General features: G+C 36.5%; 1 protein-coding gene across 7 annotated transcripts in view; it reads right to left on the reverse strand.

The window, feature by feature from the left end:
• Positions 1-3,883: 3,883 nt before the first annotated feature.
• The window catches only part of LOC127859326 (CLIP-associating protein 1-like), a 117,197-nt gene continuing 100,835 nt past the window's right edge, over positions 3,884-20,245 (reverse strand). For 5 of the 7 annotated variants that reach the window (XM_052396659.1, XM_052396658.1, XM_052396660.1 and 2 more), the window contains 6 exons: positions 17,908-17,971; positions 16,834-16,960; positions 15,777-15,905; positions 12,383-12,589; positions 11,275-11,391; positions 3,884-11,028 (listed from right to left, as the gene is read on the reverse strand). In XM_052396659.1, coding sequence (XP_052252619.1) covers positions 10,939-11,028; positions 11,275-11,391; positions 12,383-12,589; positions 15,777-15,905; positions 16,834-16,960; positions 17,908-17,971 — 734 coding nt within the window. In that variant the 3' untranslated portion in view covers positions 3,884-10,938. Of the gene's footprint in view, positions 11,029-11,274; positions 11,392-12,382; positions 12,590-15,776; positions 15,906-16,833; positions 16,961-17,907; positions 17,972-19,518; positions 19,549-20,245 lie in introns of all 7 variants that reach the window. The other 2 variants (XM_052396657.1, XM_052396656.1) reach the window with 2 other exon arrangements.

The following is a 20,245-nucleotide window of genomic DNA, read 5'->3' on the forward strand; positions in this document are numbered from 1 at the left end:
AGGCGCCACGTACCAAAGACACAATTTAAGCACAAGGAATTTGTTGGCGAAGACTCTATCATTTTTACGGTATTTGTTTTTGCTTAAAGTAGGGCCTATTAAGCTGTATAACTGCGGTCAAGAAAAGAGGACCAGGGAAACACGAACAATATAAAAGTTGTTACACATCAAATTATTTGCCCGATTTATAAATAAAATACTGAAAAGCATTGAAGACAAACTCAATTGTTTTGCATTTCTGAAACATGTCATTTTTGTATCAATTTACTTACACTGAGCGTTAAATTGCAGAGTAAATTCTTCTTTCAAATACAATGGAATACAAACACAAAGGTTGTGATGTTCTCTTCAAGTCCAATTCAGCTCGGTTTATTTACACTGAACAATAGTGTTCGTAACTACGTAAGACATCAACCCCTAACAATGTCAATCAGTTAAAAGTCAACATTTGAAGAAATAAATCGTGTGAAAAAATTTCGTGCAAACACTTAAATCAAAAATTGAAAAAAAAATTGCTTCGTTGAAATAAAAATGAGTATATATCATATGCCATCAAAGCGAACAGATCGTCACATATGCTAGTGCAAGTATGTATACAGTTTGCTCTTTTTTTCAGCTACGAGAGTTTGATAGATATTTGGAGAGGCAAGCTGTAGTGTTTGTGACGGATTGCCAGATAGTATAAACTTTCGTCCTGAGCTTTGGTACATTTATTCTAATGAGGTTCCATGGTCAACATTAGTATGTATTGCGAGTTTTCAAATTAGCTGTTTTATCGCATAGAATAGCAGAACAAGTTCAAGTACGCCGGTATTTAGGTAGCCCTACTTTGACACAATAAGGACCCATTTAAATCATTTGTATAGTCATATAGTCACAATCATGTGCAGTGGAATGGGTCGAACCAATCGACAAGACGCAAAGCTTTTAAGCACGGTGCATATTGGTGCGATTAGCTGAATTTTAATATGCAATTAACGGCTTTAGAAACAATTCTGATATTTTTACCGGCTAATAAACAACACAAACGACTTATGATACAAAGGCATTTAACCATAAACGTATTGAATTTGCGTGCGAATAGTTCATTTCACACGTTCATCCAAACGAAACAAAATGGAATCGACTCTTTGTGTTCGAACAAGAGGGCCAAGATGGCCCTAGTTCGCTCACCTGAGAGGAGGCGGTTCATTCAATCTTTACCAAACGTCAAACTTGACGTTTCATTTTTTTCATCATTATTGAACCAAAACTCTGGCATATGGAGTAATTTTGTGTGTGTAAGATTTGACCTAGTGACCTATATTTTGAGTTGACACCCCCTTACCAAACATCAAACTTTGCTTACAAAAATAAATATTATGACCATGATTCATAAAATCTGAAACAAAATTGCGACCTATAGAGTGTTAACAAGGATTTTGTATAATATAATGAAAATTTGGACAACCTAAAGGCAATAACTATGGCATTAATTATCTAATATATATAAAACCAATCTTTTCACCAAGTATCATGATGATTGGGCAAAAAATATGACTTCTAGAATGTTCACAAGCTATATAAATATGAGAAAACTGCCCCCCCCCCCCGGCAGCCATGTTATTCAACTGACCGGAACCATTTTCAAACTCAACTCTCATATCAAGGAAACAAATGTTCTGACCAAATTTCATGAAAATTGGGCCAAAAATGTGACTTCTAGAGTGTTCACATGTTTTCACTTTATACATATAGAGGAAAATGCCCCGCCCACTGGCGGCCATGTTTTTTCACCCATCTGGACCATTTTCGAACTCGTCTGAGATATCAATAAAAACCAATGTTTTGACCAACTTTCATGATGATTGGGCAAAAATTGTGACTTCTAGTGTGTTTACAATGTTTCTCTATAGCCAAATAAGGAAAACTGCCCCCCCCCCCCCCCCAACAGCCATATTATTCAACTGACCGGAACCATTTTCGAACTCAACTCTCATATCAAGGAAACAAATGTTCTGACCAAATTTCATGAAAATTGGGCAAAAAATGTGACTTCTAGTGTTCACATGTTTTCACAATATACATATAGAGAAAAATTTCCCGCCCACTGGCGGCCATGTTTTTTCACCGATCTGAACCATTTTCGAACTCGTCCGAGATATCAATAAAACCAATGTTTTGACCAACTTTCATGATGATTGGGCAAAAATTGTGACTTCTAAAGTGTTTACAATGTTTCTCTATAGCCAAATAAGGAAAACTGCCCCCCCCCCCTTGCAGCCATGTTATTCAACTGACCGGAACCATTTTCGAACTCAACTCTCATATCAAGGAAACAAATGTTCTGACCAAATTTCATGAAAATTGGGCCAAAAATGTGAATTCTAGAGTTTTCACATATTTCCACTATATACATATAGAGAAAAATGCCCCGCCCACTGGCGGCCATGTTTTTTCACCGATATGGACCATTTTCAAACTCGTCCGTGATATCAATAAAATAAATGTTTTGACCAATTTTCATGATGATTTGGCAAAAATTGTGACTTCTAGTGTTTACAAGGTTTTTCTATAGCCAAATAAGGAAAACTGCCCCGCCCACTGGCGGCCATGTTTTTCAGCGGACCGGAACCACTTTTGAACTCAACCAACATATCATTAAAACAAACATTTTGACAAAGTTACATGAAGATCGGGCATGAAATGTGACTTCTACAGTGTTTACAAGTTTTTTTCTTTTTTTTGACCTAGTGACCTAGTTTTTGACCCGGCATGACCCAGTTTCGAATTCGACCGAGATTTCATTGGGACAAAGCTTCTGACCAAGTTTCATGAAGATCGAACAATAAATGTGGCCTCTAGAGTGTTTACAAACAAATGTGGACGGACGGACGGATGACGGACAAAAACCGGTCACAAAAGCTCACCTGAGCAATCAGGTGAGCTAAAAATAAATATTTCGATGCGAATGTTGGGCTTTTCCACTCTATAACTTTATTAGGCATTGAAAAAAGCTTGACGCAAATGTTAATCTTCTTCAGTAGGAGTGCCGCGCTCTAATGCCTCATAGTTGCCTTCAAGATCAGTATCATGCCCCGTTTAATTAGTATTTATTAAGGTGCTATTAACATGACAAGCGAATTACATTCATGCAATAACGGATAAGAAAACTAGTTACTCAAAGCTTATATGAAGTCTTCTTCATAGATGTTCTTAGTGCTTAAAGGTGTCTGCTCTAAAACTTGCGAACAAGTTCACCTTTTTGGCTTTAATTAAGAGCCGTTGTGTCCGGTAACAGAATCACTGGTAAATGTCAAATTGCGTGGACAAATACATCACCAAATATGGTTGTCCGATAAATACCTGTATCATGCGTTGAAGAAATTCGAAATAACTGCGCAAAAATGTTTACCTACATGTGGCGGCGTGTCGCGCGCAAGAACCTCATAACTGTATGGAAGGTTATGTCACACTTTCTAAGTCTGCAGCAAACTTAGGTTTGCCCAATCTAGAATCAGGGCATGAATCAAATGATAAAAAATAGCCCGACATATATGTCCCTCTTTACGAGTCGGTCACAAATGTGTCGCTACATGAATCAATATGTCGTTATCAAGAACCGAATGGTAACGTTTTTAAGACGAAGTTTAGTTGCATCGGATATGACTTTGCTATCTGAAAGTTTAAAAAATAAGTGACATATTTTACATATTATACACTGCTCCATGTATTGTACGGAAAACACATTGTCACAAATTTTAATTTGTCCCAATTGCACACTTGAGAAAATAATGCTGGATTGTTTCTTCTCCAATGTAAAACACCATGCGTGTTTTAGTATTGCACATGACTTACCTGGTATATGTATTCACAGACAATAAATACGGTAAGTAAACACAACTCATGTTTTCAACTGTTTTATTTTGTTACAAATGTTTAAATTTCAACTGAATGTGTTTGCCAAAGAAAACAAAATAGTTTTCCACAATATATTAAACTTAGTTGTACAAACATGAAGCATTAGCAATAACATACCATTGCATACAATATCTAACATGATTAAACAAGAGGGCCTGAAAGGCCCAAAGTTGCTCACCTGAGATTCAACGGAACTGACCTGTTCTGTGCAGCCCAAGATGTCATTAGAACAATATGTTCTTACCAACTTCATGACTAGTGAACACCCTGGCAGCCACGTTTTTCAACAGACCAGAACCATTTTCATACACATCCAAGATATAATTTAAACAAATATACTGACAAAGTTTCATGAAGATTCATAAGTCCTTATAAGGAAAAATGCCCCGCCCACTGGTGGCCATGTTTTTCAAGCAACTGGAACCACTTTCGAACTTGTCCAAAATATCATTGGGACAAATCTTCTGACAAAGTTTCATGATGATCGTACAATAAATATGGCTTCTGGAGTGTTAACAAGGTTTAACTATAGCTATATAATGAAAATGCCACGACCCCTTGGCGGCAATGTTTTTCAACCAACCAGAACCATTTTCGAACTCATCCAAGATATCATTGGGACAGATCATCTGACCAAGTTTCATGATGATCGGACAATAAATGTGGCCTCTAGAGTGTTAACAAGGGTTTACTAAAGCATGATATACAGCCATATTAGGAAAAATGCCCCGCCCCCTGGTGGCCATGTTTTTTAAGCAACCGAAACCATTTTCGAACTCATCCAAAATATCATTAGGACAAATCTTCTGACCAAGTTTCATGAAGATCAGAAAATAAATGTGGCCTCTAGAGTGTTAACAAGGTTTTACTAACGCCATATAAGGAAAAATGCCCTGCCCCCCTGGCAGCCATGTTTTTCAACCAACCAGCATCATTTTTGAACGTGTCCAAGATATTATTGGGGTGAATCTTCTGACCAAGTTTCATGAAGATCGGACAATAAATGTGGCCTCTAGAGTATTAACAAGATTTTACTATAGCCATATAAGGAAAAATGCCCCGCCCCTTGGCAGCCATGTTTTTCAAACTCATTCAAGATATCATTGAGACCAATCTTCTGACCAAATTTCATGAAGATTGGACAATAAATGTGGCCTCTAGAGTGTTCACAGGGTTTTAATATAGCCATATATAGCCATATAAGGAAAAATGCCCCGCCCCTTGGCAGCCATGTTTTTCAAGCAAACATAACCATTTTCAAACTCATCCAAGATATAATTGAGACCAATCTTCCGACCAAATTTCATGAAGATTGGACAATAAATGTGGCCTCTAGAGTGTTAACAAGGTTTTACTTAAGCCATATAAGGAAAACTGCCCCACCCCCTGGCGGCCATGTTTTTTCACCGATCTGGGCCATTTTTGAACTCGTCTGAGATATCAATGAACCTAATGTTTAAACCAAGTTTCATGATGATTGGACAAAAATTGTGACTTCTAGAGTGTTCACAAGGTTTCTCTATAGCCATATAAGGAATACTGCCCGGCCCCCTGGCGGCCATGTTTTTCAACAGACCGGAACCATTTTTTAACTCAACCAACATATCATTTAGACAAACATTTTGACAAAGTTACATGAAGATTGGGCATCAAATGTGACTTCTACAGTGTTCACAAGGTTTCCTTTTTTTTTACCTAGTTTTTGATCCAGCATGACCCAGTTTCAAACTCAGTCGAGGTATCAATGGGACAAATGTTCTGACCAAATTTCATAAAGATTAGACAATAAATGTGGCCTCTAGAGTGTTCACAAGGCAAAATGTTGACGACGGATGACGCACGACGGACAAAAAGCGATCACAAAAGCTCACCATGAGCACATTGTGCTCAAGTGAGCTAAAAACTGAACGTGTAACAGCTAAACATCAAACACTTCGTCACCACCCTGTCAGTATGGCCTGTGTATCAATCTACAACACCACACCACACAGATCTGTAGCCAGAATCAAGCACAGCAGTAAACTCTTGCTTGCAACAAAGATACAAAATAGATTGTTATTTTTCACAAATAAAGCAATATTTATGGGCATGTCTGAAGACAACATGAGTGTAATAGTACTTGTTCAGTAGATAAATGTAATTATTTTCACAAACTAGTTTTATTATAATCATGTTATCCACTGAAGTCAAGCTTCACAGTACTTAATGCATTATTCCGAGTATTGAAAAAAATCATTTTATGGCATGAGTAAGTATTTGGTTACTTTTCAGGGCGAGTAGCAGCGTCACTACTAAATGACCCTTTCATTTCAAAACAAGAATGTAACTTTCAAGCATCAGAACGATAATACTATTAAAACTAGTGACGTGTTCCATTTTTTAATAGCATAAATATTAAACACTTGGAAACCATCCAATACAAAGAGTTGGATTTAAAGTAATAATCGTTCATGAAATATATTTGGTGGACTTTAATGTGCTTGCATCTCTAACACCTTTCACTGGAGCATTGTCTAAATCCGCCACATTTAAAATGAATTTTTACACTTTAAAACAAGAGGGCCTGAAAGGCCCAAAGTCGCTCACCTGAGATTCAAAGGAACTAACCTGTTCTGTGCAGCCCAAGATGTCATTAGAACAAAATGTTCTTACCAACTTTCATGACTAGTGAACACCCTGGCAGCCACGTTTTTCAACAGACCAGAACCATTTCCATACACATCCAAGATATCATTAAAACAAATATACTGACAAAGTTTCATGAAGATTCATAAGTCCTTATAAGGAAAAAATGCCCCGCCCTCTGGTGGCCATGTTTTTCAAGAAACTGGAACCACTTTCTAACTTGTCCAAAATATCATTGGGACAAATCTTCTGACAAAGTTTCATGATGATCGTACAATAAATATGGCTTCTAGAGTGTTAACAAGGTTTAACTATAGCTATATAAGGAAAAATGCCACGCCCCCTTGGCGGCCATGTTTTCCCACCAACCGGAACCATTTTCGAACTCATCCAAGATATCATTGGGACAAATCATCTGACCAAGTTTCATGATGATTGGACAATAAATGTGGCCTCTAGAGTGTTAACAAAGTTTCACTAAAGCACGATATATATCCATATTAGGAAAAATGCCCCGCCCCCTGGTGGCCATGTTTTTTAAGCAACCGTAACCATTTTCGAACTCATCCAAGATATCATTAGGACAAAATCTTCTGACCAAGTTTCATGAAGATCGGAAAATAAATGTGGCCTCTAGAGTATTTAAAAGGTTTTACTATAGCCATATAAGGAAAAATGCCCCCAGCATCATTTTTGAACTCGTCCAAGATATTATTGGGGTGAATCTTCTGACCAAGTTTCATAAAGATAGGACAATAAATGTGGCCTCTAGAGTGTTTTTTCACCTATCTGGACCATTTTCGAACTCGTCTGAGATATCAATGAAACCAATGTTTTGACCAAGTTTCATGATGATTGGGCAAAAATTGTGACTTTTTAGAGTGTTCACAAGGTTTCTCTATAGCCATATAAGGAATACTGCCCCGCCCCCTGGCGGCCATGTTTTTCAACGGACCGGAACCATTTTTCAACTCAACCAACATATCATTTAGACAAACATTTTGACAAAGTTACATGAAGATTGGGCATCAAATGTGACTTCTACAGTGTTCACAAGGTTTTTCTTTTTTTCTTACCTAGTGACCTAGTTTTTGACCCAGCATCGAACTCAGTCGAGGTATCAATGGGACAAATGTTCTGACCAAATTTCATGAAGATCAGACAATAAATGTGGCCTCTAGAGTGTTCACAAGGCAAAATGTTGATGACGGACGACGCACAAAAAGCGATCACAAAAGCTCACCATGAGCACGTTGTGCCAAGGTGAGCTAAAAAAAAGTGGACAACCCATTGGCACAAAAATTGAAACGAATCAAGTTGGGTTCAAAATGCATTTGCTGGTGTTATATGAACAAGAGCTGTCAGAGGACAGCGCGCTCCACTTATTGAGTGCTTGACAATATAACGTAAGCCATCATGGGGAAATTGTTCATATTCAATAATTTTTTAGACGATCTTTTAAAAATAAAAAAAGGAAAAAAAAAATTTATTTTTTTTGGAGGGGGCTTGGTTGAGAGGGGGTAAAATGTGGGGTGTGGTCATTTATAAGACGATCTTTCAACAAGAACTGTCAGAGGACAGGGCGCTCGACTATTCGAGTGCTTGATAGTAAAACGTAAGACATCATGAGGAAATTGGTCATATTCAATAATTTATTAGACAATCTTTCAAAAATAAAAATAAAGGAAAAAAAAAATTTGGGGGGTGGGGGCAGGGATTCTGGGTTGGGGCGTGGAGTTTTGTTTGGGTGGAATCCATTGTGGTATTCAGGTAAGTGTTGTTTTGTCAAAGTATTGATAAAATCTGATCATAAATAAAGAAGTTATTGCAATTTCAGCAAAATGTTCAATTATCTAAGTATAAAAGGGGCCATAATTCTGTCAAAATGCTTGATACAGTTGTCTGCTCTTGTTTATAGGTTGGGGTCATGTTGGTAAATAAGTATGCAAAATATGAAAGCAATATGTCAAGGGACACAGGAAATATTTGGGGTAGTACGCAAACTTTAACATAGATTTATCAATAATATGCATATTCTAAGTATAAATGGGGCCATAATTCTGTCAAAATGCTTGATACAGTTGTCTGCTCTTGTTTGTAGGTTGGGGTCATGATGGTAAACAAGTATGCAAAATATGAAAGCAATATGTCAAGGAACACAGGAAATATTCAGGGTAGTACGCAAACTTTAACATTTGCACGCTAACGCAAACGGCACGGAAATGGAAACGCTGACGCCGGGGTGAGTAGCATAGCTCCACTACAGTCGAGCTAAAAAAATGGCGACTATTTACTATAGAAAAAATAATATTATATTGAAGCTGAAAATTGTGTTACACATTATATACTGGTAATGTATTGATTAAAACCACCAAACCTAAGTCTCCTATTTATTAATGCTGGATGAGGTGGAAATGAAGATAGGGGCGGATTTAGACACTGCATCAGAAGAGGTTGGGAAATGTACTGAAGCTAGCTCAGGAACAACACTGACAATGAATTGCATTATTCTAGATCCAATTACAAAATTTTAACCCTTATCCACTCAGAAGCAAAGTTAAAATGGCTACGTGCAAGCAGCATAAAACCAGAACAGCCTGCGAGTAACTCGCAGTCTGTTCAGGTTTTATGCTGTTTGCTGCTCATCAGTATCTAAGGGTTGGAAATAAAGCCTTGAAAACTTGAATCTTGTAAGAAAGGTCTAAAATTAAATTCAACTTTCTAAGGGACTACAAATGCATCAAAATACGTATCAAAGTGGTAAAGTGTTAACCTATTTTTTATGTTCATCAAGAGTAAAACCATACCTTATCCTCACTTTTCAGTACACAGCTGAATGAGATGATGGATTACAACAATGCATATGTACATAGAATGTCTGATATTCTGTATTTTCTGCCACAATAAATTACAGTACCAATTACATATTTATTGAGTTTATATAAACAAACATTAGTTTAAAACAGATTAATATTGAGCTAAAAGTCTAGAATATATACACCGTTAAAAATTGATAGGAAGATGATACTAAAACTGTGGAAATTTCATCGATACATTTATGAAAATAGGAACTGATCTTTTTTTTACACAACATGCAAACTACGATAAATACTGGTGAACCAAACACTTTATCAAAATGTTGACATTTAGGTAAAAGGAGCAAACAATATCATCATTTAATTATTTGATAATCCGATTGCTTCACCAGCTTTCAAGCCCTTCATGTACATGCAAGGTATTGTACCTATGATAGATTTGTGAAGCCATAGCAAGAACAGCAATCTTTATTAAAAAACACTTTTTCAGACATACATCAACATTGATTATTAGATATTACATTGCTCTGCTGACTGTATGTGCAAAGCTACATAGGCACAGCATCTGATACTGGGCTCATATCCTTTTACACTTTGTATACATGATGCAAATACACACTTTACTGGTATTTTATGATGAATTCCGCCATTATATTTTTGAACACATTTTTTGTAGAGACACTGGGCAAAGCTTAACGGGACAGTGGACTGTGAAACAGCAATGGAGAGTGGATGTGAGGCAGCTAAACAAGACCTTTGGAGAACTGCCAAACATTTGCACTGGGTTGTTCAACCAGTACAAAAAAATAAGATCAATCACAATTATTAAATCCCAAGATACAACCACAGTGGGAGAAATACAGATGACTGATTATGCTGAAAGGATCACAAGAATGGCAAACTAAATGAGTGAAAAATACATGTGCTATCTACAGATATACCTCTGTACAGGTCCAGATATAGCGCAACACACTAAATGCAACATGAATCAATATGCATTGTACTGGAAAAGCACAACAACGTCATTTTATACAATATAATTGTATTAAATTAAAAAAAGCTTTTAAAAATTAATGCAAATTTAAATAATAATAAAGTTATTTGAATGATGAAGAAACAGTTTTAATTATATGGAATGGACATCCTTTTTTAAACTTCAAAGAAAGTGTTGTTTAGAAGTCAAAATGTATACTAAACTGCACAAACGTTTATAAACTGCCAATACAAAATACATACGCCATATACTTTAGACATTTACAATAATTGACCTTTAAACGTACCAAATTGATACACAGGGTTCTAACATACTTTTAATTAATCTCAGTGATTTTTTCAACATACTGTTTACTGCCAAACTAGGATTGTGCATTCAACCTATGCAGTAGACGAGATATTTTTTCCGTAAATCATCTCTTTTTTTCACATCAAAATCCTTCTACCCTAAAGCCAATAAGCAAATGCTACCATAAATATTCTAATACCCATATCACATAATATCGCACAATGCATTAGTCTACAATTGTCAGAATGTAACACCAATTTTGATTGGCGAGTTCTCAAGTACAAATTTGTTATCAAGGCTATGATTGGTTAGCTATCACGAGGTGTCTGACAGGTGTGGAGATAAGACCTTGCCACTGTCCTTCTGTGCCTGGGCTCGCTTGATGTACAAATTCAACAATTTAATCTGAAACAAAAAGAAACAATCCTTAATTTTCTAATTCAGCGAAAGACAAACAAACATATACTTAAATATTTGTTAAATGTTTTAACACTTTTTTCTTGGTATTTTAATTCAGATAGAACAAAGAATTCATTTTATTACCAGGAAAAGAAAAGATGTATAGTATAATAGTATTCCTGTAAAAACTGGGAAACATATAGCGTAGTAACACTGAACTAGTGATACGGCCCTCCATAATGTTGCACCTACCTTGCTTCCATTCAGATCTGATAGGTAGTTCCTCAGGTGTTCCCCCACCACCATGTAGACGGCCACCAGACAGAACACACTGGCCTTGCGCACACTGCTCTCACTATCATCATAGCCCTGTAATTGAGAACATGCAACTAAGTTTCATGAAGAGGGTCTAAATCAATGTTATGGTGACCATGTTTAAGCCTGAGAAAACTGGGTTTCATGCCTGTGCGTAAAGTATCATTCCATATTAGCCTGTGCACAGGGCTTAATCCTTGCGCGTATAGTGATGTCCCAGATAAGCCTCTTCAGTCCACAAAGGATAATCATGGAAGACTTGTTTAAAGTCTTGTCTTACTGCAAATCCAATTTAGGCGGAAAGTGTCTTACCTGATAAGCCTGTGTGGACTGCACAGACTGATCTGGGACAACAATTTTCGCACATGTTATAGCCCAGTTTACCCAAAGTGAGGTTCATCTAATTAGGGATCTTACAGCTGGTCACAACAAGATTATTGTGGAAAGTTATTTGTGTAAATGCATGCAAACCTTAAGGCTTATATTAATTTCTGCTAAATCCCAAGGTAGTCCTAATAACCTTAACTATCATTATCATTACACAGTTACTGGAGGCACTAAGATTGCAAATGAAGAAAACTAAGCACATATTGTCATATTATCAGTGATATTTGAGATAATAAAGTGTTCCCTTTATTTTTAGTCAACATTGCAACACAATTAATAAAACCACAATATTTACTACCAACATCCTTTGATGTCAGTAAACACATTTTAACTAGATGCTAGAGTTCTTTGGCAAATTCTTATTGCTTTTAAACTTATATCAATTACAATTAATTGTGTCAATTAAAGATGACTTAAACTAGACAAATTACTTATAACACAAGCAAGACTGATTAAATCATTTCATAATTATCTGTTTCAGTGCCCTACTTACAAGTGCGAGTCCCTCTTTTGTTTAAATATCTTTTAATTTCATAAATAACCAGCTTAAAATATTTCTGCCAAAAAGCTTACTTTATTCCTGCATTTTGTGTAACACTTGAAACTGTAAAGTTTGTGGGTAATAAAAAAATGTTCTGTTCAGTTCTGTCCCTCTAACCTTGAGCAGGCCAGGTATGATCTCTGGCAGCAGAGGCTCAAGGTCCTTGGCAGACATCTGCTCAACGACGCGGGTCTGCATCTTGATGGCGGCCTGGTTGATGGGCATGCCGGCTGACTGGATGATGGGCACCAGTATACGGATGCTCTGGGGTGCTGGGATGAAGGTTGCCAGCGTAGCTGCACACTCCTCCGCAGCACGCACCACCTGCCAGTGGGGGAAGGAAGGAAATTTAAGTCCTTTCTTAATATATTCAAGTTTGAAAGGCTTCATTTCCGCCCAGAGTTACTCGCAGGCTGTTCTGGTTTTATGCTGTTTGCACATAGCCATTTTCACTTTGCTTCTGATTTAGAAAGGGTTAATACTTCAAAAAGTAGTACTTAATACAGTGATACAGGGGGTGATGAAGTTACAATGAAGGAAAGTATGATACTTTTACATGTTAAACAAGAAGTATCCTTGAAAACAATAGATGCTCCCCTTATGTTCATAATTAACAGGTTTTAATAATAATTTATGACAATAATAGTATACACTCACTCTTTCTTTAAAATTGAACTCCAACCCAAATTACACTATGGTCACTAAAGTACACTGGCTGAATATGAGTCATGACTTGATCCTGTCTGTTGTAAAATACCATGTCAAAAACACTTCCTGTCTTACACGTTGCACTTGAAATCAGGTTTCCAAATGTAGAAAACTTCTGACCATTTAGGACTTCCTTGTTGAAGACCCCCAGAATAAATATCCGATCAGTATCAGTGTCTGGAATGACCCCAGTGACCTCAAACCTCATCAAAAGGTAAAGGACCATGCAAGGTACCAACATGCCAAATATATAAGAGATAGGTCAAATATTGAAGGCGCTATAAGAAACTGTAACCAAAGTTTGACCTTGAGAAAATCTATTATTAGCCTTGGTGACCTTGAACCCAGTGACCTCAAGCCTCATCAAGAGGTAGAGGTCCATGCAAGGAACCTACATACCAAATATGTAAGAGATCGGTAAAATATTGAATGCGCTGTGAGAAACTGTATCAAAAGTGTGACCGAAGGAAGGTAGTAAGGAAGTACAAACTGGCAACTAAATGCTCCACCGAAAATTTTCGGGGAGCATAACAATTTGACTGATTAAAGACTTAGAACTGTTTGACTGATTTATCAACTTGTAACCACTATTTGTGTCTGATGCTACCTTTCAAACAAAGAAGCACAGTAATAAATCATCTGAAAGAAATAAGCATTCCTGAATGTTGGTTGAATTTTGTTTAATCCATTGTAATACATGTTTAATGTTAAAAGCAAGTTCATATTTCAAAAACTGAAATATTGTTTCGCTTTAAAGAATCAAACACAAACCATTAAGCTGTATTATAACAATAATGTTATGGAAACCTTCATCAAGTACAAAAGGTTGTCCGTTAAATAGACTGGCGGATATTTTATGATAAGTTGTAATACTATAATGTTACGAATAATAATGTTACTTTATACTTTTACAATCAAGCATATGAAAGTGTGTATGGATCAAGAGTACATAAAACCCACAAAACTGTTCAGTTTTTTTTTATTGAACAGGTACAAAAACAGATCTTCAGAAAGACCCATTTAAATTAGCGAGTGAAAAAACATCATGCATATTTCTGTGGTCGTGATAATTGTAACATTGAGCAAATAAGAAATGTGTCTCAAACATGGTTAAATGCAACATAACTGGCCTACCATACTATGCTCCATTCGAGTCTCAATAAACTCCTACAGAATGTGAGAAATGTTGCAACTAAATAGATAGGAGGATCATATCTCAATGATGAAAGTAAAGACAGAACTAAGTAACTTTAATTACATGAAAAAAGAAAATAACTTCTATAATGAATTTTTTTTATATACATGCTCAAATGAAGAAATGTCAATGGAAATAACAAACAAAAAACACACTATTTATTCAGCATTAAACTATTAATATATAAAAAACTATCCCAATTCAAGAAATATACCCCAAAAGATCTCAAAATAAAAAAAGGTGTATTAGAGGAAAATGTTGTATATTTTCTTGTTCTGATAATTGTCAATTTTTACAAGTAGAGTACACACACAGCCAATTAAATTTACACACAAGGAGTTTAATTATTCTTGATTGACTCACTTTATGTACATAACAAGGAAACACTCTCCAGTGTACCAGGAAAAACAATTGTAAACACTTGACCTGATGGCCTAATTTTCGGACTCACGTGACCCATACTCAAACTTGACCCGATTGCCTAATTTTTGAACTCACGTGACGCATACTCAAACTTGACCTGATGGCCTAATTTTCGGACTCATGTGACCCATACTCAAACTTGACCTGATGGCCTAATTTTTGGACTCATGTGACCCATACTCAAACTTGACCTGATGGCCTAATTTTTGGACTCATGTGACCCATACTCAAACTTGACCTAATGGCCAACTTTTTGGCCTCACGTCATCCATACTCAATCTTGACCTGATGGCCTTATTTTTGGACTCACGTCTACCATACTCAAACTTGACCTGATGGCCTAATTTTTTTTATTCATGTGACTCCCATTCAAACTTGACCTGATGGCCTAATTTTTGGACTTATGTGACCTATACTCAAACTTGACCTGATGGCCTAATTTAAGGACTCATGTGACCCATAATCAAACTTGACCTGATGGCCTAGTTATTAGACTCATGTGACCCATACTCAAACTTGACCTGATGGCCTAATTGTTGGACTCATGTGACCAATACTCAAACTTGACCTGATGGCCTAATTGTTGGACTCATGTGACCCATACTCAAACTTGACCTGATGGCCTAATTGTTGGACTCGTGACCCATACTCGAATTTGACATGATGGCCTAATTGTTGGACTCATGTGACCCATACTCAAACTTGACCTGATGGCCTAATTGTTGGACTCGTGACCCATACTCGAATTTGACATGATGGCCTAATTGTTGGACTCATGTGACCCATACTCAAACTAAGCTTAGATATTGTCAGGATTAACATTCTGGCCAAGTTTAATCAAGATTAAGTGAAAAATCTGGCTTCTAGAGTGGTTTCTAGGTTTTTCTTACATTTGACATGGTGTGATGATGGGCTCAACATTGACAACACACCACAAATGCCTCATATAGAGTGACCACAAAAAAGGCATGTATGTGAGATTTCGGTGTTTAGAATTCTTTGAAAGGTGCCCAAATATTAAGGAATACATTTATACAGTGGTGTCAAAATATTAAGTTATTCCAAATATTAAGGTTTACATTGGTACATACACAGTCGTAAATTTATTTCCCGAAAAAGCATGTCATGGGAAGATAACAAATGAAGACATAACATTCAAGAAAACAAAATCCAGAGATAACTCACGTCTTTTGCCGGGTCCTTGTGTGCATCCAGTATTCGCAGCATGGTGAGCTCTGCATAATCCTTGAAGCGAGGGGCCTGGTTACGCACTATCTCTCTCAGCACACGCAGTGCGAGGGACCGCACCTGAAGCTGCAAAGGAAAACACAGGATGTTACACAATCCTAACAGTGGAGGCTACTCTAAAGTAACTGATGAGGTTACACTACAGACTGCAGTCACAGTGGCAGTAACATAGCATTCGAAGTTAAGTGAACAATGTAGTCGGATAGGTTACCCATCAGTTAGAGAAAAGGTTACACAGAACTCATATTAAAACCATACAGATGACACAAAGAAGGTTATTCCCCAGTAAAAGAAGTCAGACAGCAGTCATTAAGAATGTTACTCTGCAGTACCAGCATTTGTCATACAACAGTCACATAATTTGGTGGCACAGATGAGCAGGATGCAATATTATTTAATTCAGAATATATGAAACCAATAACAAAAGTGCAAATGCCACAAAGATAAGGCAAAATAAACAATTTTTCTAGGTCAAAATTGAACAATGTCTTAACAGATTTATTGTTTTTTATAATTGACCTTAACTAAAGACTCTGACCTTCAACCTAAAAAATTTGGCAAAGTTACTTGAAAATCCTATTAAGAATAAATACTAAGCCATACCATTTGAGCTAAATAAACAAGAGCACCGCATAACGGGTGCCAACACTCGGTTGCGGGTGCATTTCTTAATAAATGAAAGCTTTTTTTTAGAGGTCACAGTGACCTTGACCTTTGACCTAGTGACCCAAAAATGGGTGTGGCGGGTAGAACTCATCAAGGTGCAGCTACATAAGTTTCAAAGTTGTAGGTAGAAGCACTTTGATTTTAGAGCCAATGTTCAAAACCTTAACAAAATGTTAAGGTTTGAGCACACGGACGGTGGACAACACGACGGACACGACAAGCTGGCTATGACAATACCTCGCGTTTTCTCAGAAAACAGCAGAGCTAAAAATGAAAGCACTGTACAGTCAACCAGTGAGTTGTTGGTTTTTCAGGTTCTGTTACTTACATCATCATCACCGAGTGTTTCCAGCAAGATAAGGAGGACGCTCTTGAAATGGTCGTTCCAGAGCTCAAACGTGTTTTCTCGAGTCAGCTTGATCAAGGACAGCATTGTGCTCTTCCGTTCCTCATGTCTACAATTCCAAGACATTCCACAGTTACATTGCAAATATCACAAATCATACAATATTGGTATGGGGTTGCATTGTGTATTTGCATTTACATTCTAAACTGATAACAACAATGCACACTTATCATTTATAGTAATATAGTAACATACATACCATACAAGAAATCAATGAGAACTGTAAGATGCTGCACTAAAAAAAGTGATTGCCTTTGTGGAAGCCATTCTGCTTCCATGCATTGGCTCTTTTGAACAATTCTTAGTAAACAAATAGGTCAGAGTTAAAATGAGTCAATGCAGATAGCCGAGAGTTGAGATGTCAATTAAACAGTAAATTTGTATGAATCACACATGTTTACCTTCAGAATAATAAAAAAAAGTAGGTCAATGTCAAGGCCAAAACAAGCCCAGGTGATGTTTGTGTGTTGAAAGTGTATAGTTTTACATCCATGCAAGCATCAAAAAGAAAGACCTGTCTTACTAGATTCAAGTTTTAAAGGCTTCATGTCCAACCCTTAGATACTGATGAGCAGCAAACAGCATAAAGCCTGAATATACAGTGAGTTACTCGCAGGCTGTTCTAGTTTTATGCTGTTTGCACATAGCCATTTTCACTTTGCTTCTGAGGGGAAAAGGGTTAAACAAGACTTTGGACCTTCCTCATTATTCTACGGGAAAAAGTAGCTCATGTCAAAGTCAAAATGAGTTCAAGGCATGTGTGTGTGTGGAGAATATTCATAGAGAAAATCAATGCAAGTTAGCAAAGACTTGTAGGAAGAAATATGTAGTTGTACAGAACTCGTAATCCAGGATTAACCTACTACAGATAGAGAGGCTAAGGGCTGTATGCCTTTTGGCTTAAGTGAAGATCATAACAAAGTGGCCAACAATAAAAGATGAGATCTTTCTTTCTACTTTACCCTTTGTATTGAAATGAGCTCTTAATAAACATACCTCTCGTTGTGGTTGGAAAGCTCACGGAGAATTTCGGTGATCAGTTCCTCTTGATCCAGATTTCCTGAAGTTTACAATTAAGCCATGAATGAAGCGCATCTACAAAAATAATGTATGCAGTAGACAACTACAACATTCCCTCGAATAATAGATAGTCATTTTATTTTCTATTTTGTTTGAAAATATTAACACATATTTGCTGAAACAATTTTGAGCCTTCATTTTTATCAAGTACTTAAAATTAAAAATGTACAAAAACATCTCTGTGCTAGTATATATTCTGTCAATGTTCTTAAAAACTGAGTGTGTTTTCACAAACAGTATGTTTATTAGTTAGGGATATACAACATCCGGTCAATGTTGCTCAACAAATATTGTTGTGTTAGACCATGCTTCAACTGGGATTAAACCACAAACAATAAAACATGCATTGCTGAGAAAGGGGGTCTGGATGCACACACTCCAGTGTTCTATTGTTCACTTGAATTGGGGACTTCAACAAATTAAATGTTCCACTGTGCGTCTGCATCTCGAGCCTGGATGCTGGTCACAATAGATGGATGCCAATCCATATTGTTCACACATGTTAAAGGAAATAAAATTCAACTGCGCTTCTTCTAAGCTGTTTAACTTAAAACTTTAAATAACATTTAACATAACACAAATGTCTATGAATCCATATAAACATAAAATAATTAAATAATGAAGCGTTTCTATCATAGTAACATGTTAAATATCATAATAACAAGACTATTGTCAAGCAATATAAGTCCCCTACCAGCCCCACCATTGTCGGAAATTCCAGATTTTTTATATATATATTTGTTGCAATAGCAACCAGAATTTTTAATTTAGGAACAAAATGAAATGTCGTGCATAATGTCCATATTGCCATCTATCCATGTTTCAAGTTTCATGAAAAAATATTAAAAACTTTAAAAGTTATTGCAGGATCCAGAAAACCACCATTTCAGCAGTATTTCTAGTCTATTTGTTGTCATAGCAACCAGAATTTTTGACGTCGGAACGAAATGAAATGACGTGCATAATGTCCATATTGCCATCTATCCATGTTTCAAGTTACATGAAAAAATATTAAGAACTTTAAAAGTTATCGCAAGATCCAGAAAACCACCATTTTCAGCAGTATGTCTAGTCTATTTGTTGCCATAGCAACCACAATTTTTTAAGTCGGAACGAAATAAAATGACGTGCATAATGCCCATATTGCCATCTATCCATATTTCAAGTTTTATGAAAAAATATTATGAACTTTAAAAGTTATCGCAGGATCCAGAGAAACCACCATTTTCAGCAGTATTTCTAGTCTATTTGTTGCCATAGCAACCATAATTTTTGAGGTAGGAACGAAATGAAATGACGTGCATAATGTCCATATTGCCATCTATCCATGTTCCAAGTTTCATGAAAAAATATTAAGAACTTTAAAAGTTATCACAGGATCCAGAAAAGTGTGACGGACAGACGGACGGAGACAAAACCATAATTCCCCTTCTGTGAAACCGGTAGGGGACTAATAACCACTGGATGCCATAAGGCAAAGGCAAAACAAACCAACAAAGAAAATTAAATCAACAAGTTAACACATACTACCAAAACATATGGGAGAAATAGTCCACTCTGCAATTAAACATTAAACATTATTCACCATACATTTCAATGATTTTGGATTGTGCCTCGCAAACTTGCAGAGCAACTAGCAACACAACATAAAACATAGAGTCAACAAGAGATGTGTTTGTCAGAAACACAATGCCCCCTAATGCGCCGCTTTGATTTTTTTTTAACCTTTAACCTTGAATATATTGCAAAAGTTATGAAGAAGGTTAAAGTTTTGGTTAAAGTTTTGAATTTTTGTTTGACCTTTGACCTTGAAGGATGACCTTGACATTGACTTTTCACCACTCAAAATGTGCAGCTCCATGAGATACACATGCATGCTAAATATCAAGTTGCTATGTTTAATATTGCAAACGTAGTAAAGACGGTTAAAGTTTTGGTTAAAGTTTTTAAATTTTTGTTTGACCTTTGACCTTGAAGGATGACCTTGACCTTTCACAACTCAAAATGTGCAGCTCCATGAGATACACATGCATTCCAAATATCAAGTTGCTACGTTCAATATTGCAAAAGTTATGAAGAAGGTTAAAGTTTTGGGACACACACACGCACACACACAGACACATACAATGACAGACAGGCCAAAAACAATATACCCCCGATCTTTCGATCCGGAGGCATAAAAACAATAACTGTGACATTAATGCACAATCTTTTCATTAAATTTTGTTGACATAAAATTTTGTTAATTAAAAAA

This window comes from Dreissena polymorpha, chromosome 15 (genome assembly GCF_020536995.1).
Source record: "Dreissena polymorpha isolate Duluth1 chromosome 15, UMN_Dpol_1.0, whole genome shotgun sequence".
In the NCBI taxonomy this organism is placed as follows: Eukaryota; Metazoa; Mollusca; class Bivalvia; order Myida; family Dreissenidae; genus Dreissena; species Dreissena polymorpha.